This window comes from Vanessa atalanta, chromosome 13 (assembly GCF_905147765.1).
Source record: "Vanessa atalanta chromosome 13, ilVanAtal1.2, whole genome shotgun sequence".
Classification (NCBI taxonomy): domain Eukaryota; kingdom Metazoa; phylum Arthropoda; class Insecta; order Lepidoptera; family Nymphalidae; genus Vanessa; species Vanessa atalanta.
The window spans coordinates 9,072,412-9,096,503 of NC_061883.1; the positions used below are offsets into that span (position 1 = coordinate 9,072,412).

At 32.4% G+C, this 24,092-nt stretch overlaps 6 protein-coding genes across 11 annotated transcripts; 3 read left to right on the forward strand and 3 right to left on the reverse strand.

The window, feature by feature from the left end:
* Positions 1 to 45: 45 nt before the first annotated feature.
* LOC125068368 lies at positions 46 to 828 on the reverse strand. Its single transcript, XM_047677468.1, has one exon. It carries the CDS (start codon positions 826 to 828, stop codon positions 46 to 48), a length of 783 nt encoding a protein of 260 aa, XP_047533424.1.
* A 1,253-nt stretch (positions 829 to 2,081) lies between these two features.
* LOC125068470 lies at positions 2,082 to 11,299 on the forward strand. Its single transcript, XM_047677604.1, has 10 exons — positions 2,082 to 2,323; positions 2,398 to 2,495; positions 2,578 to 2,763; positions 3,680 to 3,794; positions 4,178 to 4,250; positions 7,096 to 7,243; positions 7,853 to 7,988; positions 8,053 to 8,205; positions 8,625 to 8,785; positions 9,465 to 11,299. The coding sequence occupies exons 1-10, from the start codon at positions 2,234 to 2,236 to the stop codon at positions 9,634 to 9,636; spliced, it is 1,332 nt and encodes a 443-aa protein (XP_047533560.1). The 5' UTR covers positions 2,082 to 2,233; the 3' UTR covers positions 9,637 to 11,299.
* Positions 11,300 to 12,299: 1,000 nt separating this feature from the next.
* Positions 12,300 to 14,752, forward strand: LOC125068369. The gene is made up of 6 exons (XM_047677469.1): positions 12,300 to 12,369; positions 12,633 to 12,697; positions 12,784 to 12,908; positions 13,505 to 13,627; positions 13,738 to 13,819; positions 14,593 to 14,752. The coding sequence occupies exons 2-6, from the start codon at positions 12,648 to 12,650 to the stop codon at positions 14,750 to 14,752; spliced, it is 540 nt and encodes a 179-aa protein (XP_047533425.1). The 5' UTR covers positions 12,300 to 12,369; positions 12,633 to 12,647.
* Positions 14,753 to 15,128: 376 nt separating this feature from the next.
* LOC125068440 lies at positions 15,129 to 16,169 on the reverse strand. Its single transcript, XM_047677556.1, has 3 exons — positions 16,032 to 16,169; positions 15,670 to 15,797; positions 15,129 to 15,390 (listed from the first exon to the last, which is right to left on the reverse strand). The coding sequence occupies exons 1-3, from the start codon at positions 16,091 to 16,093 to the stop codon at positions 15,173 to 15,175; spliced, it is 408 nt and encodes a 135-aa protein (XP_047533512.1). The 5' UTR covers positions 16,094 to 16,169; the 3' UTR covers positions 15,129 to 15,172.
* Positions 16,170 to 17,576: 1,407 nt separating this feature from the next.
* Positions 17,577 to 18,628, forward strand: LOC125068543 (transmembrane protein 203-like). Of its 2 annotated transcripts, XM_047677747.1 has the most exons (3): positions 17,577 to 17,735; positions 17,813 to 17,981; positions 18,055 to 18,297. In XM_047677747.1, the coding sequence occupies exons 1-3, from the start codon at positions 17,586 to 17,588 to the stop codon at positions 18,162 to 18,164; spliced, it is 429 nt and encodes a 142-aa protein (XP_047533703.1). In that variant the 5' UTR covers positions 17,577 to 17,585; the 3' UTR covers positions 18,165 to 18,297. The 2 variants fall into 2 exon arrangements, with proteins under 2 accessions (XP_047533703.1, XP_047533704.1); XM_047677748.1 differs by lacking the exon at positions 17,577 to 17,735 and having other exon boundaries at positions 17,839 to 17,981; positions 18,055 to 18,628.
* Positions 18,604 to 22,823, reverse strand: LOC125068540. Of its 5 annotated transcripts, XM_047677735.1 has the most exons (11): positions 22,727 to 22,823; positions 22,479 to 22,605; positions 21,432 to 21,990; positions 21,241 to 21,300; positions 20,579 to 20,938; positions 20,415 to 20,513; positions 19,859 to 20,086; positions 19,582 to 19,764; positions 19,359 to 19,509; positions 18,955 to 19,056; positions 18,604 to 18,860 (listed from the first exon to the last, which is right to left on the reverse strand). In XM_047677735.1, exons 1-11 carry the CDS (start codon positions 22,821 to 22,823, stop codon positions 18,709 to 18,711), a joined length of 2,118 nt encoding a protein of 705 aa, XP_047533691.1. In that variant the 3' UTR covers positions 18,604 to 18,708. The 5 variants fall into 5 exon arrangements, 4 of the variants coding, with proteins under 4 accessions (XP_047533691.1, XP_047533692.1, XP_047533693.1 ...); XM_047677736.1 differs by lacking the exon at positions 21,241 to 21,300; XM_047677737.1 differs by lacking the exon at positions 19,582 to 19,764.
* Between the last annotated feature and the right edge of the window lie 1,269 nt (positions 22,824 to 24,092).

Here is a 24,092-nt window from a genome sequence, read left to right on the forward strand (position 1 = left end):
AAAAAGAAATAAAAATAAAATTTAGAAATATTATTAGAAAATAAATTAATCACTATCACTCAACGGCGTGAAACCCTCAAAATCAGCAAATGAAGTCGAAGTTCTTGGATTGGTACTGGGGTTGGTACTGGTGCTCGGACCGGGTTCGTCATCATCAAAGACTTCCCAATCGCTACTACTGCTGCTATCTGAATCTCCCACTTGAATAACAAGTTGGTCTGTCAACTGGTCCACTACATGGTCGCTTTTGCAATAGTCGTCTTCAATAGACCTTACTTTTGAACATAACTTTTGCCATTCACTTGATCCCATAGCATCTACCTTCTGTTTCACCAGTTCCATAACGCGTGTGACGTTCCACGCTACGTTTTTGCTGCTAACGTAACCTTTGATTGCGGCCCACGCCATTTCAATGGGGTTCAGATCCGGATGATAGGGCGGCAAGCGAAGGACACTATGATTGTGTTGTGCTAATAATCTATCGATATTATAATTTTTTAAATTTTCTTTGTTCGTTTTTATTAGTTCGTACAACTGTGGCTTGTACATTGTTGGATCAAACGAAATTCCTTTTTCAGTCAGCCAGGCTTGCATGTCGCATTTCTTGGAGTTTGAATTTGGGGCCAAATTATATTGTGTATTATGGTAGGATGCATTGTCTACTACCACGACGGATCTCGGTGGTAGGTTTGGTATTAATTGTGAAGTTAACCATTTGGAATAATTTTCATAATTCATGTCGTCGTGATAGTCGCCCGTTTTGGCTCCGGATTTAAACATTAATAAACCATTTGGTATAAAACCGGCTTCAGACCCTGCATGTACCATAACTACCCGTTGACCTTTGGATATCGGTTTTTTTAAACCTTTTTTTGAACCGTCCGTCCACGCCTTGGAACTTGTGTGCGAAGCGTGGACATACGATTCGTCAGTATAAATTATGGGCCTTCCTTCATGTCTGTACTTTTGTATTGCTTCTAAATATTTGATTCGCTGTAATCTTATACTGGTTTTCTCAATAAGAACTTTTCTATTATTTTCTGTTGCTTTCCATTTAAAGCCTAGATCCTTTAAGATGCGTCGAAGACTCCGTTCAGATCCTTGATAATTTATATCCGATCGCAGTTTTGTCAGAAGTTTCGTAACTGTTGGGATTTCATTATTTGTTAAATGAAAATTATGAATGCATCTTTTGATAACTCCTTGATCGAAATTGTCTATACCAGTTACAGGTTTCGATCTAGCATGTTTTTTTCCAGGCGTCCGGAATACTGTGAGAAATTCTGACTGCTCAGCTTCTTTTACGATTCTCCGAACAGTGCATAGAGAGGTTTTTGTTGCTTCAGCTGTTCTCTCTTTAATTTGAGTATCACTTCTGCCATTAGCTTCGTTTTTTAAAAAACAGTAAACATCGTAAATCATTTTCCGAGCTTGTCTTTTTAGAACTATATTATTTTTTCTTGGCATTTTAATATACTTCGTTAAAATCTTACTATAATAACAAAAGAAACAACCCACAAAATCAACAATACAAAAACAAAGTTAATAATCAAACACAATTTTACACAATAAAACCGTTATATAATAATAACTTATGTTAATGAGCGTACACTAAGACAACACAGGAACATGCGCGGGCGACGGGAGACGCGGTGGCACTGCGCGGGGCCACGCATCCACCCGTTGCTATGGTTACTAGTAATGGCGGCCTTGTTTGCTATAGTAACGCGCTCCTCGCCTCAGACCGCACCTCAAACGACATCTATTTTTTGTTACTGCGCAGAGTCAAGATTCGTGCCGGGTATTATAACTTTTGTTATAGATACGAAGGGGATTTCATTGGCAGAGATCAAACATCCGTTCAAAAATCTTATAATTATAAAAATGCCCTAATTCTCAATTAGTTTTATTTATAGTCAAATTACAATAAAAAAATGTAAATGTTTATAAAGATTGCTAATTGGATAAATATATAATAATATTAAGTAAAATCTTGAAAAGATTGCTTGCTCTGACATTGACTCGATTGACGTCAATGTCAGAGCTAAGTGACAAACGACTGTTATCAACAAAGCAAGCAACTGTCAGTGAAATCATCTGTACATTATAAAAAGTGTAGATGTTGTGGCATTTATCGTCAATATGTTTCGAAATTACTTATAGTTATGAGTTAATTATTAAAATTATACGTATCTAGGTAATGTAAAAAATTACAAGTAATGTTTTTGTTATAATGACGGAAGAAAAAACTATTGATATAGAGCAAGAGCTCGATGAGCTCTTGACGAAAGTACAGCCGAACCTTCAGGACGTTATTAAGAGAGTAAATATTAGCTATTCTTTATTAATCCGCAAACCTTATATTAGCCGATAAAATATCCAATTATGTACTTGCAGAGTTTTACGAATGTCGCGTTGCAACAGACTAAAAATGGGGAGCAAATTAAACCAGATATTCTGGAAGACGTCTCCTACTTTGCCAAAAATACACAGGTGTACGTACAACAAACATCATCATTAAATCATAAAATTATTATCTTTTATGCAAAATACAATTAAAAAAAAAAAAACTTTTAGGAATTTAACCAGATTAGAGTTACTAAGGCCTCCAACATTCCACATGCAAGCAGTATCCTTAGATCTGAAATCAATGGGGCTAACTTTGCGATGCTCCCTCGGAGAAGTAAATATAAAAGGACTATATAATGCATTTAATGAGAACCTCTATAACCTCATACCGGTCATGGCTGAAGGACATGTTCTGTAAGTTTTTATGAATAATTATTTAATTATGAAATATAAACAAACAATATTTTACAAACTACTCATTAATTAACTAACTAACCGGAACTAATAAATTAACTTGTTTTTAAGTGTGAGTAAAATGTTGCAAATAAATTTAAAACAAGTGTAAAGAAAGAAATGACCTGAAATTTTGCACATACTTTTCTTGTTAATATGTTTATCATTCAATCAAGCATAATAAATAAATTTTAATAAGAATTTCATACCTAAAGAATTTATATATTATGTTACTCAAGCCTGTGTCAGCCTGAATATAGTTTATTTTACTTTATTGTCTCATTGACTCTGATCTGGACTATGGACTTATGATACTATGATTACTAAAACAATAATTATTTTTTACAATAGGTCTTGCATATGAATAGAAAAGGGTTTGTATAAACACATTTATATTTATTTCAGCAGTTATTATTATTCTCTTGTGGGTAACAACTTTTCAACTGGGGTTAGTGTTGTGTGGTATATAACTGCCTATGTGCCTGAAAATTAACTTTCCTAATAATGCTTTTGTTGATAGTTTTTCAACACTATGAGTTGTTAAGTTGCTAAGTTCTGATGTTATTGATAGATGCCTTACAAAAAATTATTTATTATAATACCCACCAGCTGATAAAGAGATGTTACTGTTGCTACCCAAAGCAATGTTGCAGTGTAGATCTATTCACTCCTGACTTTCCATTCTCTCTATCTTGGACTTCTCACGCAATAAGACATTATGAAACCACAAGTGTCACTCACACTAATGCAATTCCATAATAATTTAACATACATGCATTTGTGTGCGGATAGATTTATAGACTTAACATTTATGAATTTTCTCAAAAAAATTAATATTAGTTGTTTTTTTATTTTTAATGTTTAATTGTACTTTCAGTATATCATTGTCAAATGTGACTGCAGACGTTAATGTAGGCTTGGTGATTGAAGATGACGCATATTCGTTCATTAATCCTGGAATAGAATTCACTCATGATGAAGTACTTGTTAAGGTAATTTCGGAAAATATTATTTTTATTTATTTATTTATTTATTTATTTCTTATCAGCAGACTGTTGCTCCTTCTGCTATACAATGTTGCTAAGGACTTTGTATAGGAGAAGGTTTAGAAATTACCAACCATGTTCCAATTCAGGTTTGTAAGAGTTTCTCACTTTCTGACATTTACAGGTTTGCTCGCGCACTTCATCATCGCCAAATATATTCTTAACCGAAATGTAGCTCATAATATATATATGGGCCTGGTTTTGAACTCGCTTAATTCAGTTAAGATTCACATGTTCTAACCACTAGACCAACTCGGCTCTTAATACCTATATAACGAAATAACATTTACTATTAACATCTTCATAAATTTTCCTTTCATGTAAAATAGTTATCCTGGCCGTCGCCGCAGAGAAGTGGAGGTTACGAATTCATAACAACCGAGCAGCTCGCTAAGCATATAGGTATGTATTACAAATACTATAATTATAACGTAACATGAGAGAAAGTAATGCAATAATAACAGTGCAATTATATTATTTTATGAAACATTTTTTAAATCTATGATTATTTTTACAGTTATGTATCTAACTCAGTGATAAAAACGGCAATTTACAATGCTACATATAAAATTGTATTATATAATATTATTTGTGTTTGTAGTAACGTCGGTATTAGTACAGATACAATATTTTTCTTTTTGGCTGATATGGCTAAAAGTAACATTACTTAGACCAAAAATATTACGCAAACAAACGCATGTTGTATGAAATAAACAATATCTGTTCATCGTTTGAGGTTTCCATTCTGATTGTCAATAGTTAGGGATTTTGATATTGGCCCTTTTAGCACCAGGCCATAAATAACATCTAACCTTAAATTACTTACTTTACATATATATTTTTTTTATATTTTTAGCTTTAGTTTACAGATTTTTTCATGAATTTTGTTTACTATTTGACCTAATTTATATACAAATAATAGAATTTAATGCATTTTAATTGTTATTACAGAATAGTCCCCGGAGAGTATAACACTAATTCATTATTAATTATTTAATGTTTAAAGAACATTCCAACGTAGCTATTTATATCGTATCTGCTTCATATTATGAAATATCGAATTTCGTATTTTTGACCCGCCCCGGTTTTGCACGGGTGCAATGCTATTACTAAATGTACTACAGAATGTCTTTATATACAACAATCATAGGTTTTTTGTCATTAGACACTAAAAACCGCTATGTCCCTGCATTTCAAAACTATTACAGATTTTCGAATAAAATCTTTTAAATGATATGCTGTAAAGGGCCATATTGGTCTATATTAAATGTACAATGTATTTCAGATACTTAATTGGATAAGGATTAATGCTTAAAATTGCTTCGTAAATTAGCCATTATTTCTCGTAAAAAGTAAAGGATAAAAAGAGGTTATGGCTACGCGTAAGGGATAGACATATACCATTGCAGACTTTTTGTGGACCTTTTTAAGGTTTACAATACTGTAGTACATTGTTTTGATCTATCTCATAGAGTACAGCAAGCGTTTGCAATGTAAGCGCAAAAAATGTGTTTATTTACGACATCACAGCAGAAACCTCTAAAATGATCAATGTTTCTTTACTATATTATACATGTATTACATATATATAAACCTTCCTCTTAAAACGTTCTACCTATTAAAAGAAACCTAATAAAAGTCTGTTGCGTAGTTTTAAAGATCTAAGCATACACAGGGACAGACAGAGGGAAGCGACTTTGTTTTACACTATATAGTGATGTGAAAATTATTGTGGGTTCAGTAGTTTTTGAAAGATTCCGAAAAATATATAATTATATAGTTTATAAGATTGAAAGTTGGCATTACATTAGATTTAAATTTAGCAGCCTGACTAAGCTTCAGCCTTTTGCGGTACTTTTAAATATAGGAACCAATTTGCTTAACAAAATAGTTTCTACATTTTTTTTTTATATTTGAATATTTAAAAAAAATATTATAAAATCAACGTAGGTTCGTGCTAGTTTATCGGTAAAAACGCAGCGTAACTTCAACAGCCCAAGGCAAAGGCAGTGTTTATCTGCCACAGGTGCGAGACAATAGTTATTTATTCATAATTATTCCGTCTCTGCATAATCGTTTACATATGTAACAATGTATATTGTTATGATAAAAGAAAAACACAATATTCACTGGTTATCAATTATTACTAAATAATTTAACACCGGCCATTAATACCGATAAGGAGTTAATGTACGTAATTTATCCAATAATTTGTTGTTGATGTTTTGTTATATTGACACAAACCCAATTATATCACCGCAATTACATTATGATTTGATACATCGACGATTCTAGATAAGTTACATTCAATTGATCAATTCATTTGTAATAAACACCAAAGTGTAAAGGTATATACCAAATTATATCGCTTTAGATATAAATCGCTTCGACTCGAATGTATTTCTTTAAGCTTTTCGATTTTCAACACAAACTTGCGTTAATTTTCGATAAATATTGACTCTTAAATGGGACGTCGATAAACCCAATTGAACAGGAACAAGGTAATTGCCAAGTAAACGTTTTTGTTATAACGTTAAGTTTTTTTTTTAATGATTTACTATTGAATTGATGTTCCCCTTGCAGTATCTGACTTATATAACTCATTAATTTAATTTTTAAATGGACCATATTGATGTCCATATACAGTAGGTAACCACTGCAAGAAGCTTAAACCACTTCTCACACCGAAAATGGCAACTACTCGTGAGATCAAAGATGTTACATTAAAAACATTAACAGCCCGTAAATGTCCCACTGCTGGGATAAAGGCCTCCTCTCCCTTTGAGGAAAAGGTTTGGAGCATATTCCACCACGCTGCTCCAATACGGGTTGGCGGAATACACATGTGGCAGAATTTCGTTGAAGTTAGACACATGCAGGTTTCCTCACGATGTTTTCCTTCACCGCCGAGCACGAGATGAATTATAAACACAAATTAAGCACATGTAATTTCAGTGGTGCCTGCCTGGGTTTGAACCCGAAATCATCGGTTAAGATACACGCGTTCTAACCACTGGGCCATCTCGGCTCTCAAAGATGTTATTTTCCTAATATTTGTTATACTTCACTCTTTTTTCAACCCGAAACACGACAATACTAACAACTGCTGTTTAACGGTACAAAAAATATGAGTTGGTAACTGACGATTACGGCAGACGGGCTTCCACAGATCCTAGCACCATGTCTGAAATGTTTTGTTAAATAACTTATCTAAATGGAACAGTTGCAAAATGTTATGTAATTGCAGATGACCTGCCCCTCACCGCTGCGATATCAATGCCCCTATTCGCCTTACTGCGACATAAATTACAACGACACTTAAAGCAAGTGTTACGGCAGGCCACCAGCGTTTCAGAAGTGATGTGCTGCAATCCTAGTCTGCTGGAGGCGTATAGGTAAAAACATTTTTTTTTTTTCGAATAATTAGACGTTATTATATAAACTTAAACATAAATATGGATTTTGGCCGCTTCTTAGGGGTGCGTCTTAAAAAAGCGAAACCCTTTTCGAAACCCTTTTCGGAACACTCTCTCTTTTTCATTCTGTCCAGACGGACAGAATGAAAAAAGCGGCCTAGTGACGCAATGGCCCCTTTTTCTCTGGAACGCGTGAAGATATCAGTGAAATTAATATGAAATACTCAAAGCTAGAGTAAAAAAAATCAAAGTAATCTTCTAAATGAACGCAATCAAAATACATCTCTTACTTTATTAGCCTGTTCATGTTGTATATTTTGAGATACGCAAGGGTATCTGTGTGGAAGGGTAAATGTCGTGTAGCACAAATAAAGGAAAAATTCATAGTTATACACTACAAAGAAATAATCCCAATACCCATGATGGACCAAGGAATTATATACCAACAATTTTGTACGGAACCCTCGTAAACCAGTTTTTTTTATCGAAGTTAGCGCAGTATTGTCTTTGTTAGTAGTCCTTAAACTAAACCAAATTGAAGTCAAATACATTCTTTCCTAGATTAAGGTTTTTCAATTTGATCTCCAGCTCGATGGTTGACCGAATAGCGGAAAATGGTAACAGGGTGGTCGATCTGGTGTTAATCAATATGAGGAGGACGTTGCTGCAAACTTGCCGAGAGGTTCTCGAGCTGCCGCCGTTACATGCCACATTTTTGCATAAGGTAATAACATAGGCGGATGATCATAATTCTCAAGTATTGCTTTACAATTATCTTTTGTTTTCAGATAGGTTCAACATCATTCATAGGTAAATTGGAAACGGACACGGGCTGGATTAAGAACTTAGCGACCATCAACAGGATCAACGACGTGAGCGTTTCGAGACCAGACCCGCTGAAGACAACGTTCCACGTCATCCTCAGTATCAAGGATTTACAGGTTACTATTTAGAAATATATTATATTAGTACAATTATCTTTGTATGAATATCTATGTCTAAATCAAAGAGAATAGAACATAGAACATTTTGATTATATCTTTTCTCTTTGATGACTTGATGTAGTAATAAAACTTACATATATTGTGTCATCAAACAAGAGAATAATGATGATCAATAAAATTAGAGCTAAATCAATCAAATGATAAGAAAATTAAAAGTCATAAAAGATTATTTTTTTGTGCATCACTTATATAGGTATTAAAATACCTATTTTAAAATAAATGATTGGTCGTGTAGTTTGTTGATTTGGCTGGATCTCTCATGTAGTGGTTTCAAACTACGCGTCTGCTTATTAAAAATTAATTAGGGTTTTCACACAAAGATGCCATTATAAAGTCGTCCAACCGGTCGGTCGCAGGTGGGCTACGAGGAGTACCGCGTGAAGGCGATGGGCGTGTCGTGCGGCGGGCGCGTGTCGGCCGCCTTCCGCGACAACCGCCTGCGCCTCGCGCTCAGCGTGGGGCTCGCGCGCTGGGAGCCCTACGCGCAACTCGACGACCTGCGTCTGCAGCTCCTCGAGTACGTGCGCTCACACCCACACACACACACACTGGTCTGGGCACTTACGTGATACCCGTGCTATAATATATACCTATAGTATAAATGAATAAACCATCGCGACACGACATTGCTGTGTGATTGAAGAATGAAATATAGATAATAGACATTATGGTCGGGTTTTGTGCAAGGCCGTCTGGGTAGGTACCACCTACTTTTCTAGTCAAAAGTCAAAGTCAAAAATCTTTATTCAATATAGAAGTGTTTACACTTGCTTATTGATTGTCAAAAATCTACCACCGGTTCGGAATTTAGCACCTCGGACCTGAGAAGAACCGGCGAAAGAAACTCAGCGGGATATATATATATATCTTTTTTTTTTTAACCATTTTTCATGTACAATGATGATTATATTTTAGTTATTTGAAACAGCCTGGAGGCGATCATTTCATTCCCAAAATGTAGTAGTAATAGTAGGTATTCTGCCGCCAAATAGCAGCCATTCAAGTTTGAAGCGTGAATGTGCCAGTGTAACTACAGGCGCAAAGGATATATGTAACATGAAAAAAAAGTTCTTTTAAATCAGTAATAAACAAAAAAGTTTTTTTTAATAATATATGATAAGTAAAAACACAATCACACGATACACGACACGATACAAAGTAAGTCGAGCAGCGAGCTAACAGTGCGCGGTCGGCAGTGGCATGGACATGCACGCGAGCGGGCTGGGCCCGCTGAGCGCGCTGAGCGCCAGCGTGCGCGCGTGGCTGCGCGGCGCGCCCGTGGCCGCGGCGCTCGGCGCGCAGCTGCAGCACGAGCTGCGCACGGCGCTCGCCGAGCTGGCGCTGTGGGACCTCGCGCGCGCCAGCTAGCGCCGCCTCGCTCGTACGCGCACTCACCTTTACTGCATACTTGCACTTGTTTCTGTAACGCGGTATTGTCTTTGTTATGTGTTCCTGAGACAATACAGTACATAGCAATATTGCTTAGATATATACACATTCACGAAGATGCGTCTTTCCACGTCAGAATACTCGTAAAAATTAAAAGCGAAGGTAGTCATATAATCTAATTTGTATTTCTTTTTTGACTCCTATGTTAGTCGTATCATACACAGTAAAGCTGCGCACGATCACGAGCTAAACATGTAAATGGTCGAATGGACTAAACTATCTTATTATTAGTATCTCGTGGACCCTTTATGCCTTTATTTGAGTTTGACGACCAGATGACGACAACATAAAAATTTTATATTTCATCACAAAATTAAAACCCATGATACTGACTGGCGTGTCGAAAAACTTGTGAAAAACGTCCTACTTTTTGTGCTGCGTGGTGCACATCTGAACGCACAATAAGACATCTTGTAAGCTCGAGCATCACTCAATACTAATGAACGCCGATGATTTAACTTTGAGGGTCGCGCCTTCGGTAGTGAATATATCTATATTCGTTTGATGTAAAAGCTTAGTTCGGCTCTTTAATATTCCTCTGTATAAATTATTGTCTGTGATTTTAACGAAACAATAATCTTGCTGACAATTGAGTTTAATAAATAAGTATGATTAATGGCAAAAGCGTTCCTTTTATCCTACATAACTAGATATTACATCATTTTATCTCTACGACATTCAGTTGTACCGATTAAATTTAATTAATTAATTATTTTATTTAATATAGAACCTCATAACATCACATTGTCTCCCAAGACATCTTAGGAAATGAAATTTATTTGAATAATTTAGTAATAAAGCAATAATATTGATATTAATTTATTTATTTTTTATTAAATTTTAATGCTCACTGTTGTAAAAACTTGGTATTAAAGTGTCCATCCGATGTTACTAAATAAATTGTTGTTATTTTTTTGTTTATGTTTTTACTATCAAATAAGAAGTGATAACAGTTCATGAATGGAAGGTGTAATTATTTTTGTTATAATTTAAGGTATAAAATAATTATAAGTCCAATTTTGTGAACAAAGTATGAAACAATAGAGAAGTAAAAACACATACAATATAATAGTAATTCTAAATACCAATTTATTTTCTTTATAGTTAATCATTTATTAAAATAAAACCTCATTTTACATTTCACTTGTCCCAATGTGCCAACAGTTGTGTCTGAATAAAAAAATATATTTAAAATTAAACAACAAAATATTTTTTATATAATTCTTATTAAATACATCTTGTTACCTTAGGATAATTTATCTCATAAAATAGATTATAGTATTAAGTGAATATACGATACATAAATTCAGTAAAATTAAAATTCATATCTAATAATAAAAGCAATAACAACAATTCACTTCACTTTGATTGATTAGACATTTTTTCTGCACCTGATGTTTGATTGTACTCATTTGGATAACACATGTTTGTAATTTTGTTAAATTTATATACTGCTAATTATATCTTTGTATAAAAATGCTGATATAAAAAAATAATGTATGTATTAAGTTTTGAAAATGTATGTATTATAGGTTGTGCCTTTTTCTGAGACTGTTGGATTTGTTTTAATTTATACAGTTGTTTAATAAAAGCCAAAATGTGTTAAATTTTTGTTTTATTTTCCTATACTACAAAAAAATCGTAAAGAGACTTTATGTAACAGATATACGGACCGGCAAATGGGCCACCATAGACATTGGCGCTGTTAGAAATATTACCCATACCTCACTTCGCCAATGCGCCCCCAACCTTAGGAATTAAGATGTTATGTCCCTTAGGAATTAAGATGTTATGTCCCTTAGGAATTAAGATGTTATGTCCCTTAGGAATTAAGATGTTATGTCCCTTAGGAATTAAGATGTTATGTCCCTTAGGAATTAAGATGTTATGTCCCTTAGGAATTAAGATGTTATGTCCCTTAGGAATTAAGATGTTATGTCCCTTAGGAATTAAGATGTTATGTCCCTTAGGAATTAAGATGTTATGTCCCTTAGGAATTAAGATGTTATGTCCCTTAGGAATTAAGATGTTATGTCCCTTAGGAATTAAGATGTTATGTGCCTGTAGTTACTATGGCTCACACACCCTTAACCCGGAACAATACCAAGTATTGCCGCTTGACGGCAGAATATCTGGTGAGTGAGTGGTACCTAACCAGGCCGGCTAGCACACCAAGTCAACCAGTAGTGACTAAATAATATTGTATCGACGTATGGACGAGTTCTGTTAAAGATCAGAAGATTATAGATCCTCCTTGTTCAGTTATTACTGGCCATATTCAAAATTTATCTTCTGTGATAACCTCTAATTTAAGTTAAAAATATAAAGTTTACCAATCGCAAATGACAATGACATTTTATAATGTTTTATATACACCTTTATTGATATTGAAGAATAATTCTTTTTTTTTATAATTTACATATATTAACGTTTATTAAAGCCGCATTGTATAAGGAAACGAATTTCGATTTACCTCACAATCTAGAAAATATTTATTCGTATGTCAAATTATAAATCGAAAAAAACAGCAATCATAGTTATTTTTTAATAATAAAATAACAATGTGTACTGCTTCGAGAGACGGTACATTAATGAATCATTAACAAAATAAATCATAAACTTCACGTCACAAAGAGTATTTTTTGAGTTCTCGTAAGTAATGCATTCTTATTGATTATTTTATTTAATTTTATATTAAATTTTACTTAAAACTTAGAAACTGATGAAAACTGAAATCATGATGTTTACAAACCTGCGGCTAATTAAGTTTGACTATCCCAGCTAATAAATATTATGTAAGGTGTAAGCTAGATAAATCAAATCAAAGACATTGGAATTGAAACATAGATAATTTTAATACTTTTTACTAATATGTAAAATTCTTAACAATTTATACATATGACAATTTATTTCAGATTCATTAATAAAAAATGGGTTTAATACAATCGATATTTTGTTCTATGATTTTCTGTGTCGAAAGGTATCTATACTTTTTTCCATTTTTTTACAGTAATAATGGTATAAAGTTATTAAAAATAAGGTTTTAATTCTTATTAATTTCAATAGAGTGCTGACATGGACGTGTTGCGCGTTCTTGCTAATGTTACTCATGTTCACGATCGTCATATTGATGATATACGGCATATCAGTTGGTTATCACTACGCGCAAAAAGAACTTGCTGCGTTTGCAAGTAAGCTGATTTATTCTAAAAAGATTTTACTGTCAAGAAATTTGCAGTGACGGTTGACGCCTCGGAGCACATAATGAGCCGTTGTCTGTTGCCCTTAGTTCCTGAGCCTGCACTCTCTCGGGTTGTCTAATTGTTTTATTCCGTAATGGAATTTGGTCTAAAGACATTCTTTTATTAAACTACTTACAATATTTTTTATTGTTTTCGTCTAATTTAAATATTATTATATATGACGACCTCCATGGTCGAGTAGTGTATACACCAGTTTTCATGGGTACGCCACTCCAAGGTCCCGTGTTCGATTCCTGGCCGAGTCTATGTAGAAAAAGTTCATTAGTTTTAGTTTTGGATCTGGATGTTTGTGGTACCGTCTTTACTTCTGATATTTCCTAACACAAGTGCTTTAGCTGCTTACATTCGGATCAGAGTAATGTATGTGATGTTGTCCAATATTTATATTAAAAAAAAAATAATACAGAAATTCCCTCATGAATCATTAAAATAACACCAGCTGCTACAAATGTTTAATAGGATTAAAATACAACTTAAATTGTATTTGTTTGGTTTTATTTGAATTATTTCGCTTTTTTCCTTAGTGTCATCAAGATCTACAACAGAACCTTCGCTCATGCGACGATCAGGCCAAGAAGGGCGACCAGTTGTGCGACTGGTAGCTGTTAACCGAACAGAAGTTGAACATGCACCGGCACCAATACTCGGTGGGATTAACATTTTCTTTAAAAGCAGCTCATTAAATCGATATGCTGTTCTAAATCTTAAGCTTTTTAACTTGGAAAACAATAATTCTACTAAGTAACATTGTTCTCAGAGGTTTATCAAACTAAGAGACCAGGAGAACGCGTGTTTCTGGAGACATCTGAAACTCCATTCGTAGTTCTTGAAACAGAAAGGTATATCTTGCATTTAATTTTAATATACAAACATAATACATCGGTACATGTTTGATTGCTAACAGCTACCTAATGTATAATTATCATACAAAGTCTAGTCACATGTTTATATAAGCCACTATTAACTTATCGTCTTATTCCTTTACTAATCAATTAAACAGGGAAATATACTACTTTTTATTAATTGTTATATTTCCTAACATTAGATATCCTTACGCGTTATGGGTGATGTTGTTATTGGCAAGGGACCCTTTAGTCAAAAATTCGTGCCTATTGTTGAAATCAAAATTAAAATCAAAATAATACTTTATTCAAGTAGACTTTTACAAGCACTTTTGAATCGTCATTTAACAAACTATATTAAGTAAAGCTACCACCGGTTCGGAATGTAGATTCTACCGAGAAGAACCGGCAAGAAACTCAGTAGTTACGCTTTTTCGACAACTAAAAATACAGCCATGTTAGTTAAATACAATTTTGTATACATGTATGTTATATATCCTGCCTGAAAGTCAACAAGCTTTAACTCCACGCTTTTTTTTTCATCTATATAATTTTCTTAGTGGGCATAACTACTCATGATTACATATAGGGTATATGACGTTCGTAGTGGTTATGTACCCTCTGCTGTTGAATTTATATATTCAAAGATATTAAGATGATCCCTTAGACACTACTACCTATATTAACTAGTAGGACATATTCCTCACATGATTTGTTAAATGTAGTTATTCTAACGCTAGGTAATATAAGTACATTTTATTATGTAATAGCCCGCCAAGAGAACCGAAACTGAACTCACAAGAACGAGAGCTGGCGCGAAGGTTGATCGGTCGATTTCGTCGATCGAGAAACAACACTTCAACAGTTATACCTTTTTTAAGACCTCTAAACACAACGGAGCCTCCTGTACTACTAAGAAGTTCAGGCTAGTCAACAGAAAGCATCATTTTTGGAAGATATTTTATTTTATATCATTATAAATAAAATTATTTTTGAAGACATTGCTTTTTTCTCTGTATATGATTTCTAAGCAAACACATATTATTATTTTTTCTGAATACTATTTAAAAAGAAGACCGTGGACGCCGAATAAATAGATACGATAGAAAATTCATGGTGAGATCTGGGCAATCTCCGCTGGTTTTTATTGTGAAGAGTTTGTATCAAAATCAAAAATAAAATTTTGATTTTGTAATTAGAAGGATCTTTGTTCAGCTCTATGATACTTACGGACGATTGAGATTTTTATACACATTCCATTGTAACATTTATTTAAAAAACAACAAAATTGCAGCTGAAAATGCACTTTATTTTCTTATAATTACACACTCCTATGGAATAGAGCATTTTTCAAATTGCAGTAAATTTAGTAACATTCGTTGTCAATATGTTAATAATTGTAGAGGTTGTGTTTGCCTTCGTATTCGAATAAGGAGGATCTTCGATATTTCTGCGCGCGACACGATGTGCGAAGCCGCGCTGAACTGCCTTGTCCACCGAACGCATAACGTGACCTTTATCTTTTGTAGGACCTGATCGCAATGCTCCCGCGGCTTCGGCAGCTTTCGCTGTAATATGAATGATATTTCAGAATATAATCATTTTTTGTAAATTTTTGATCAGGAATAAATTATGGTCAACGGCTTTTCTTTCATAGGAGACGTCACTCTCGAGCCCGAAAGGACTCAAACTTCAAAGCTGAGTCTAGCACTCGTGAGTGATCTTTACCGTGAGTTTTTGGTATTGTGTAAGCAAAGTCAAATTAGTCCACATAACTTTATTTAGAGCTGCAGAAACTGCAGACTTGGCTTAGAACTAAATACAGCATGCAGCGCTTATGTACTTACCCATGGATTCCACAGAATTTTGTACAAAACAATAATGGTATCCGATACCAACACCAAGAACCATTACAATTATTATTGTGATCATTAGACAGCACGTCAACATTGCACATACCGTACATAGGGATATTCTGTAACAGGGTTACTTTATGGTTATCTAAATAGGTAGGTAGATCATATTTTTTACAACTTAACTCGTTTTAAATACTTCTAATCTACACTTATAACGATCAATATCACATTAAATATATATTTTATGAGATAAATGTATATAATGTCCAGTATATATATAATGAAATAAAGTATACACTACATATCATTATATCAGTTTGCATAAATATCTTCTCAACAAAGATAAAAATTACCTTTCGAGGGCATCTAGGACAATTGATACAAATGAACTTAAAGAACAACACACACAACCCATTCTGCGAATTTTACGTCATTTATTCGAAATATTTAAACAAAACGATTTTAAATTTCTTGAAACATTATGGACTGAATAATTTACTTATTTCTATAGATTTGTTCAATGTTAAAAATTTAAATTTGCAAAATCAAATTGACGTTTCGCGTACTAATGTAACGTCTTATAGTTTTACATGTCATGTTATTTACATAAGAATTATTTACATTAAAGCCTTAATTATATTTATATATAAATAAAAATTAAAAATAGTTACTACATGACCTGATAGTCTTTTCCCGTAGAGTCGCTATTCCGATCTTTTGAGTAGTGGAGGCAATAAGATACTATTTACGTATATTACAGTTTTTGCACTAATACTTCAAGGACCAAAGACTTAACTTTGAATAAAAAACGAATATTTGAATCGTTTGTGCAGTTCAGCTTTTTCTGCGCCTCCTCCAGCTCCTGCCCATTCCCTGATATGAGGCAGTTTTTAATATATGCATATATACTGTATATCTCGGTGGTAGGGCTTTGTGCAAGTCGGTCTGGGTAGGTACCACCCACTCATCAGATATTCTACCGCCAAATAACAGTACTCTGTATTGTTGTGTTCCGGTTAGAAGGGTTAGTGAGCCATTGATATCACAGGCACAAGGGACATAACATCTTAGTTCCCAAGGTTGGTGGCGCATAGGTGATGTAAGGAATGGTTAATATTTCTTACAGCGCCTTTGTCTATGGGTGGTGGTGACCACTTCCCATCAGGTGGCCCATATGCTCGTCCGCCAACCAATGCCATAAAAAAAAATATCCAAAACAACACCTATGAATTAATATTAACTTTGTTCGGTGCGCCACATTTTTTTTTTATTATAGGCTTAATATTATATATATTTTATTTTATTGAGAATTTTTGATTACATGAAGAGTCTCAGCGAGTGCGAGACTGGTCTGAATTATTTACTTCGTGTAAGAGCTTTGTGCTAGCCCGTCTGAATTGAAACCAACCACTTATCAGATATTCTTAATACTAAACAGCAATAATTATTTTTTATAACCAGATTTGAATAATGATTGTGCCAAGATAAGTAATAGCTATCTATCTATCTTAGTGCATTATTATCTCTATTAAGTTGTCTTGCTTTGCTTGCCTATTTATACTTCCATCGCATAGAACTTATACATTAATATTAATACAAGTTTTAAATGTATGAGTTTTAGACATAGACAATTTTATTACTCTGTACTTGTACTAATTGTTATTATTCCTAATAAGGAACTGTTACACCTATAACTTTTACGTACAAAACAATTTTTCCTATTCTCTAAATTCTTATAACCTTAGCGTTTAACTAATAACTTATAAAGTTAATAGTTTATTATACTCAATATAAATATATTTTTTTATAAAGTTAAACCATAATAATTCATTTATTAATTATACTATCAACACTGAATTGTTATCAGACGGCAAGTACAGCAACACGGTTTCTATGTGTCAATCATTATGGCAGATGAAAACATTGCGAAAAAGAAACAGGATCATAAAAATCCAAAACGCTTTCCAAATAAGAAACATGCAATTAAAAAACGGTTACCTATTAGACCTATTGAAGGCGACAATGTGATATATGTAACTAAAAAGACTAATTTTAAGGTAACCAACAAGAAGAAAGGTGTAGCTACATGAAAATTGAGAAATTCACTATTTTTCTTTGATTTGTTTTGTTACAGGCCCAACTGGACAAATGCTGTGATCTCCTCGCTAAAGGCGAAAAAGAGATCATACTTCATGGATTAGGAGCTGCTATTCAAAGATGTTGCAACCTTGCTCTTCAACTTGAAATACTGTTCTCAGGAACTTGCCAAATAGAAGTAAACACTGGAACCGTGGATGTAATCGGTAAGTACGTTATAAAATGCTGGCATATGTTTTAAAGACATATTAAGATAGTTAAAACATTTATTTTTGGCAGATGATCTGGAACCGCTAACTGATGATGTAGATTTTGGAGCGCAGATACGACACACATCGTCCATTCATATTCGAATATTCAGGACAGCATTACTTGGTGCAAACTATTAAAATGTTCTTTACATTAAGTGAAATAGTACAGTGGATCGGACTTACAGTTTTTGAGATATGGATAAACTTAATAACAATAACAATATTTTCTGCATTGCTAGCACTTAAGATTGATGGTGTGGTGAATAGTGCTTGGTGGACTATATTTGCCCCATTATTTGTGAGTGATGCTATGAATGCATATTTTTGTTGTATAGTATGTATAAGAATGACTTTAGAAAACTCTTATAAGGCATCAATACATAGAGCATCATGGAGTTGTATATTTCTAGGCTTAACATTTGTATTTAAGTTCTTGTTGTGTAGAAAGCTCCAAGGTGATTCAGCCATAGAATATAGTGAGGTGTTTGCACCATTGTTTATTCTATTACAATTAATAGCTGTAAGAGCATGTCAGTTACACCAATAATAAAGTATTTGTCCACTTTACTTTAATAAATGTTTAAATTAAAAACATGTTTTACTATCAGAATTTATTAAAAGTTAATAGCAATATTATATTATTATTAATGAATACAAAGGAGCAAGATGAATAACAGTTTATTTAATGAAAGATATTGAAAAAACCACCTCTGTTCTTTTTCTCGTCACCTCCAAAGGAAAAAGTAAATTTATTATTCTGATTCTGAGTCATAGCATCTGATGTGTTTTCCGATGAACTTTTTCCAAAAAATGAAAAACCTGTTTTCCTAATTCCTGGAAATTAATTTAATCAATTTAAAATAATAATTTTGAACATTATATAAAATATCTATTAAAATTTTATATAATGTATAAACTACTCATATACCTGACAAGAAATTAGGTACCTCCTGAGACAATACTTCAGAATTATTATCATTTATTTCTGGCATTGGAACATCAGCTTTAGGAGATAAAAGTAAGCTAGAATCTGAATAAAAAATTATGATCAGTCTCATTGTTAACTTAATTTTGACTTTTAATTTTATGGACATACTATTATTGTTTTAATGCATATGTAATAACAAAAAACTAAACTTATTTTATAAAAGGAAAAAGAAACTAGTTAACTTTTTGTTACCTCATCACAACTTAACCACAGAACCAATAATAAAATATGACATTCATGAAGTATAGCAACGGAATCTCCTTTGATTATAAATGTAGGTAATTTGAGCAGATAGCAGATATTTTTAAAATTATATAAAATTAATGTTAATATTATTTTAATACCAATACAAGGAGGATAGTCGTCATTTGCTTCATCAAAGCCAGTGGTACTCATAGATACATTCAAAGAATCAGGAATATCTTGAGATCCATGAGTGAACAATAATCCAGCCACTGGCATGTCTTTTAGTGTAAATTGTGTAATGTCATTATTCTAGAAGAGAAGACACATACCAATTACTCTTAAAAATATAATATTCTAAATATACTCCTATAAGTCCATTACATTTTGGTTGGACATAGTGCCTTTTTCTTCTGAGATTTGATCTTGATCTCCATGGTATTGACTAGTAATTTTTTCTGCTGTGTAATTGTCTTCAACTTCCATAGTTTGAACTTTGTTTATATTATCAAAAATATCATTCTTTTCAAGAGAGAATTTTGATGCCACAATATTTGTTTCAGGTCTCTAAGAATATTAATAAATACTATACATATACTTAATATGTTAACATAATATATATAAGTTGAAAAAAAATTATAACAATTTTGGTAATTTTTACCTTAGAGGTGGATGAGGTTTTAGAATATTTAAATTGAGGTGATAGGTCCAAATTGTGTTTCTTGAATATAGTTTCTTTCATTTTTATGTAGCTGTCTTCACTAGCAGTACTGACATTTAGTTCATTGTTCTTACCATCTTTTTCACCAGTCTCAACATTATGAGATTTTTCTAAATCAATTACACAGTCTTTATCGGTGTAAGTTGCGCTTTTTCTCTCTTGAGAGTTCTATGCAATATTATTGAAATTATTTCGTATAAAAAAATTACAATTACCAAACTAACAGCCGCTAACGTATATTTTAGACTTAAATCGTGTATTAATTGTGTATTGAGTTTTTCTACCAAGATTTTTTTAAAACTACTTGAATTTGTCAGTCAAATTAAAATCGTTAGAATCGTGTTTGGTCTCTTTCTCTAGTCCAATGGGACTCAGAGTAAAGAGTACACATATACAACAAAGTTTTGTTTCCTCTCCCTATTTTCGCATAAAACACCTATATCAAAGCACGAAGATACAAGGAAACATTTATTTTATTTTTTACTTAAAGATATACCTGTGAAGGATCCAAGAATTGCGTAGGTGGTACTAAAATATTTGGTGTTTTTGTCAACTCAGTTTCTTCGATCTTCTCACTCTCGAGTGTATCATCAACCTAAAATATAACATTTTTATTAAAGTATTCTGTTATTATTAATTATACTACAGACCTTATTCTACCTTTTCCTGTGAGCAATTTTTGGTATCTATTAATTCTTTTTGATGTTCGTTTTCAGCTTTAATGATATGAACATCTTGAAGCGAATTGGGTTTAATATTAGAGACTATGTTATAAGTCTCAACACTATCCAACTTTATGTCTTCTATAATGTGTATTAATTTATTTTCTGAATAATTTTTTGTTTGATTTTCATTAAGTTCTTTATCCTCAATAAAATTGGTTGGAGATTGAAAGTATGATGAGACATATACATCTCTAGCTATCTCATCTGATTTCTTCTTTTTAATAGGAGTCTGTTCTAGTACTATGTGTTCTGATTCAGTTCTCTTAGATACTATTTGAGAATCTCCTTTCTTTATCTATAAAAAATGTATTTGTTACTGTTATTATAAAAGGTCGTTTGTACAAGCGACGTACTTTACAAAGCAATGAACTGATTAAGTCATTATTATAATGAAATGTTTCCTATAGTATACGTATAAAATTACTTTTTAAGCACTAAATTCATTCGATTAGAACTTTTTCAGTTTTCATATGGAATTTATTTTTTACACGCGATCTTTAACACTGACAGTAGCGATAAAGTTATATTTAATATATATATTAATAGATATATTTTCAAACAAAAGATTTTGCTATTAAAAGTCCAATGGACGAATACCTGATCCAATTTGATAGTAAGAATATCTAAATCAATGTTTCGGAGCTGCAGTTTTGGCAACTAGAAAGAAATTATTAGCCTAATTTTAATAATTATTTTTCAACTGTATACTAAATTATTCGATATTTTTTTGTATTATTAATTATGTCAAAAGTAAAATATATTAAAAACTATATTTAGGGTTTAGCTACCATCATTGTGTTATTAATATCTGTAGTCAGATTGGGCCAAGACCCTTCAATGAAAACGTCCATTGGTTCATTTTCACAATTATTTTCTAACGTTACAGGAATGGATTTGGTAGTTTTAATAGCTGTTGCCTCGCATTTCTTTGTTAATTCTTGAATATCATTAAGTAATTCTTTGACTTCGTTGCTCTTATTTCTTATACTTTGTAGGATTTCTGGTCGCTCATGTACCATGTACATTGCTACTTCTATTACATGCCTCTTGTCTAAGTTTTTCAACTCAGCTTTTCTTTTCTTTATATCATGAGTTAACTTTTGTGTTTCACTGGTAAGGTTCAATATGTTGTCTTGTAGTACTTTGCTTTTATTTAAAGTTTGTATGTAGCTATGTACGAAAGGAATACTTTCGTATCGTTTTTTAGATGCTATCCAAAGATCTTCATATTTTTTAATCCCATTGTTTACCCTTTCACTAACAGTTATTTTCCTCTCTTTAGCCATCAACAAATCTTTCTTAAGTTCGACATTAGCTAATTTAATAGTATCAACAGCACTTAATAGACTGGAAAATATAAGTAAAACATATATATAAACATAGACAGAACTAATGTTCTGTTTTTATAGCGGCGATTTATTTCGAAAATGATTAAATTCGGAAATGATTACTACAAATAAATACGATGATTATATTTTTCAACGTTCTTTATAAAATAACCCTAAGTAAAATTCTCAAAAAACACAGCTTTTTTCTTAAACAGTAATGTTAGACTTTTATACAAAAAGAGAAGAGAACAATATTCCGTTTTTTCCAGAATTTTCACTTTCCACTCTCCAACACTCCCCTAACGATTAGATATTCTGGTAGAATTTTCCTTAACCTATGGAATTAATACGAAAAGTCAGCCTCCCTAACGAAATAGCATTACCAATAGAAGCGGCCCATACAGTAACAACAAATAAAAGTTTTATAGAACCTGTTTATTTTGATCTTTGATTCAGTTCTGTGTTCACATTATGTTATTAGTTTTGACCAACTATCGATCTACTTGCCTTTTAACTTCTTGTTCAGCAAGTTTTATTTCCGTCTCTAACTTTAAATTACCATTATTAATGAAGTTACACACTTGTTTCTGTTGCTCTGATTGTTTACGCAATTTGTCGACCAAATAAGCTTGAGCTACGTTAAAAAAATTTGAAATAAAAAATATTATATTATATAACACGTATAGATATTGTTTTTAAAACATGTTCGTTCGTCGTCGTCGTCGTCGTTCGTTCGTGTTTAAAACATCACCTACCTTTAATGCATTGACTCGACAAAATAATTTTAAATTGAGATTCATCCACTTCAGTAGATATTTTTTCTAATGTTTGGACATCATTTGATTCTGCCATTTTATTTTCTTGTTATTTGAAATGATATGCAGGTAAAATCAATATTTAGAAAAATCAAATGGTATTTTAAGTGATACTTTTCACTTAACGTTAAATGAAGAAATAGAATTCTTAATTTTTGAAAACAAAATTGGCGGGTATTTGTTTTTTTTTTTTTAAATAATTTGAGAACTTATACCATACTGCCAATAAATATGGTCTCTTGTCTCCTTATGAAGGGAAATGGGGTAGGTATAATAAGACACGTCTGCACTGTTTGACAATGTTTTTAATAATGAATATTAAATAATCAAGTAAAGCTGTTCGTTGATTGAATGAGTGGTGAGCGAATGTGAATGAGTGAAAGATTGAATAATATAATGAAAGAGAAATCTATTATGTATAGAGGCTTGAATTTTTGTATATTCCAACAGTCCCCCTCAAAAATACAAGTCAATATAATATAACAATACCATAACATAATTTCTTTCATTACTCATTTTTACAAATTAAATACTAACTATTTAGTTACATAAACCATAGTTTTATTTATTAAATAAACTCATTCCTTCATTTACTTGATTAACACAAAACATGAATTATTTTTCAAAACAAATTTAAATTCTTTCTTAATTCTATAAATCTCTTGGAGGGTATCGCTTTTGTGAACATGTCAGCTAGTTGATTTCCTGTGGAAATAGGTTCTAGCTTTATTATTTGATTAGCGATTTGTTCCCTAATAAAATGATATTTTATATCTATGTGCTTAGATTTTTTGTGATTTGTGGGGTTATTGGCAATACATATACAACTATTATTGTCTTCAAATATTACAATAGGCTCTGTTATTTGTATAGAAATACTATTTAACAATGACCTTATCCAGACTGCTTCTCTCACAGCCTCAAAGAGAGCCATGTATTCAGCTTCCGTTGAAGAGACGGCGACAGTATTTTGTTTTCGTGTGGTCCACGAAATTGTACAATTATTAAAGGCCTTAAACAAATAGCCAGTTGTACTATTTCTGTCGTTCTCGTCACCTCCCCAGTCGGAATCTGCATACCCACTTATTATCTCTTTATATTCAGATTTTTTATAAACCAATTTTAAATTAATTGTACCTTTAATGTATCGTAAGAGATGTTTTAAATATTTCCACAACTCTTCGTTATTTTTAGATTGATATCTACTTAATATATTAATACAAGCACAAATATCTGGCCTTGTGCAAAGCATTGAATACATAAGGCATCCTATAACATTTTTACAAGGTGCATCATAGTGAGTGTC

Bases quoted from the DNA above. Each gene is read 5' to 3' on its own strand.
- LOC125068368 (XM_047677468.1), bottom strand. From the start codon at position 828: ATGGTACATGCAGGGTCTGAAGCCGGTTTTATACCAAATGGTTTATTA.
- LOC125068470 (XM_047677604.1), top strand. From the start codon at position 2,234: ATGACGGAAGAAAAAACTATTGATATAGAGCAAGAGCTCGATGAGCTC. The intron at 2,764-3,679 runs GTAAGTTTTTAT...TTGTACTTTCAG, and splicing joins ATGGCTGAAGGACATGTTCT to TATATCATTGTCAAATGTGA. The intron at 4,251-7,095 runs GTATGTATTACA...ATGTAATTGCAG, and splicing joins GCAGCTCGCTAAGCATATAG to ATGACCTGCCCCTCACCGCT.
- LOC125068369 (XM_047677469.1), top strand. From the start codon at position 12,648: ATGGGTTTAATACAATCGATATTTTGTTCTATGATTTTCTGTGTCGAA. The intron at 12,698-12,783 runs GTATCTATACTT...TAATTTCAATAG, and splicing joins ATGATTTTCTGTGTCGAAAG to AGTGCTGACATGGACGTGTT. The intron at 13,628-13,737 runs GTGGGATTAACA...CATTGTTCTCAG, and splicing joins TGCACCGGCACCAATACTCG to AGGTTTATCAAACTAAGAGA.
- LOC125068440 (XM_047677556.1), bottom strand. From the start codon at position 16,093: ATGGGTTGTGTGTGTTGTTCTTTAAGTTCATTTGTATCAATTGTCCTA. The intron at 15,798-16,031 runs GTAATTTTTATC...ACCCTGTTACAG, and splicing joins GTCCTAGATGCCCTCGAAAG to AATATCCCTATGTACGGTAT. The intron at 15,391-15,669 runs GTAAGTACATAA...TTCATATTACAG, and splicing joins AAATTCTGTGGAATCCATGG to CGAAAGCTGCCGAAGCCGCG.
- LOC125068543 (XM_047677747.1), top strand. From the start codon at position 17,586: ATGGCAGATGAAAACATTGCGAAAAAGAAACAGGATCATAAAAATCCA. The intron at 17,736-17,812 runs GTAACCAACAAG...GTTTTGTTACAG, and splicing joins CTAAAAAGACTAATTTTAAG to GCCCAACTGGACAAATGCTG. The intron at 17,982-18,054 runs GTAAGTACGTTA...TATTTTTGGCAG, and splicing joins TGGAACCGTGGATGTAATCG to ATGATCTGGAACCGCTAACT.
- LOC125068540 (XM_047677735.1), bottom strand. From the start codon at position 22,823: ATGGCAGAATCAAATGATGTCCAAACATTAGAAAAAATATCTACTGAA. The intron at 21,991-22,478 runs GCAAGTAGATCG...TATATTTTCCAG, and splicing joins GCTGAACAAGAAGTTAAAAG to TCTATTAAGTGCTGTTGATA. The intron at 20,514-20,578 runs GTAGAATAAGGT...GTTATATTTTAG, and splicing joins AAAATTGCTCACAGGAAAAG to GTTGATGATACACTCGAGAG.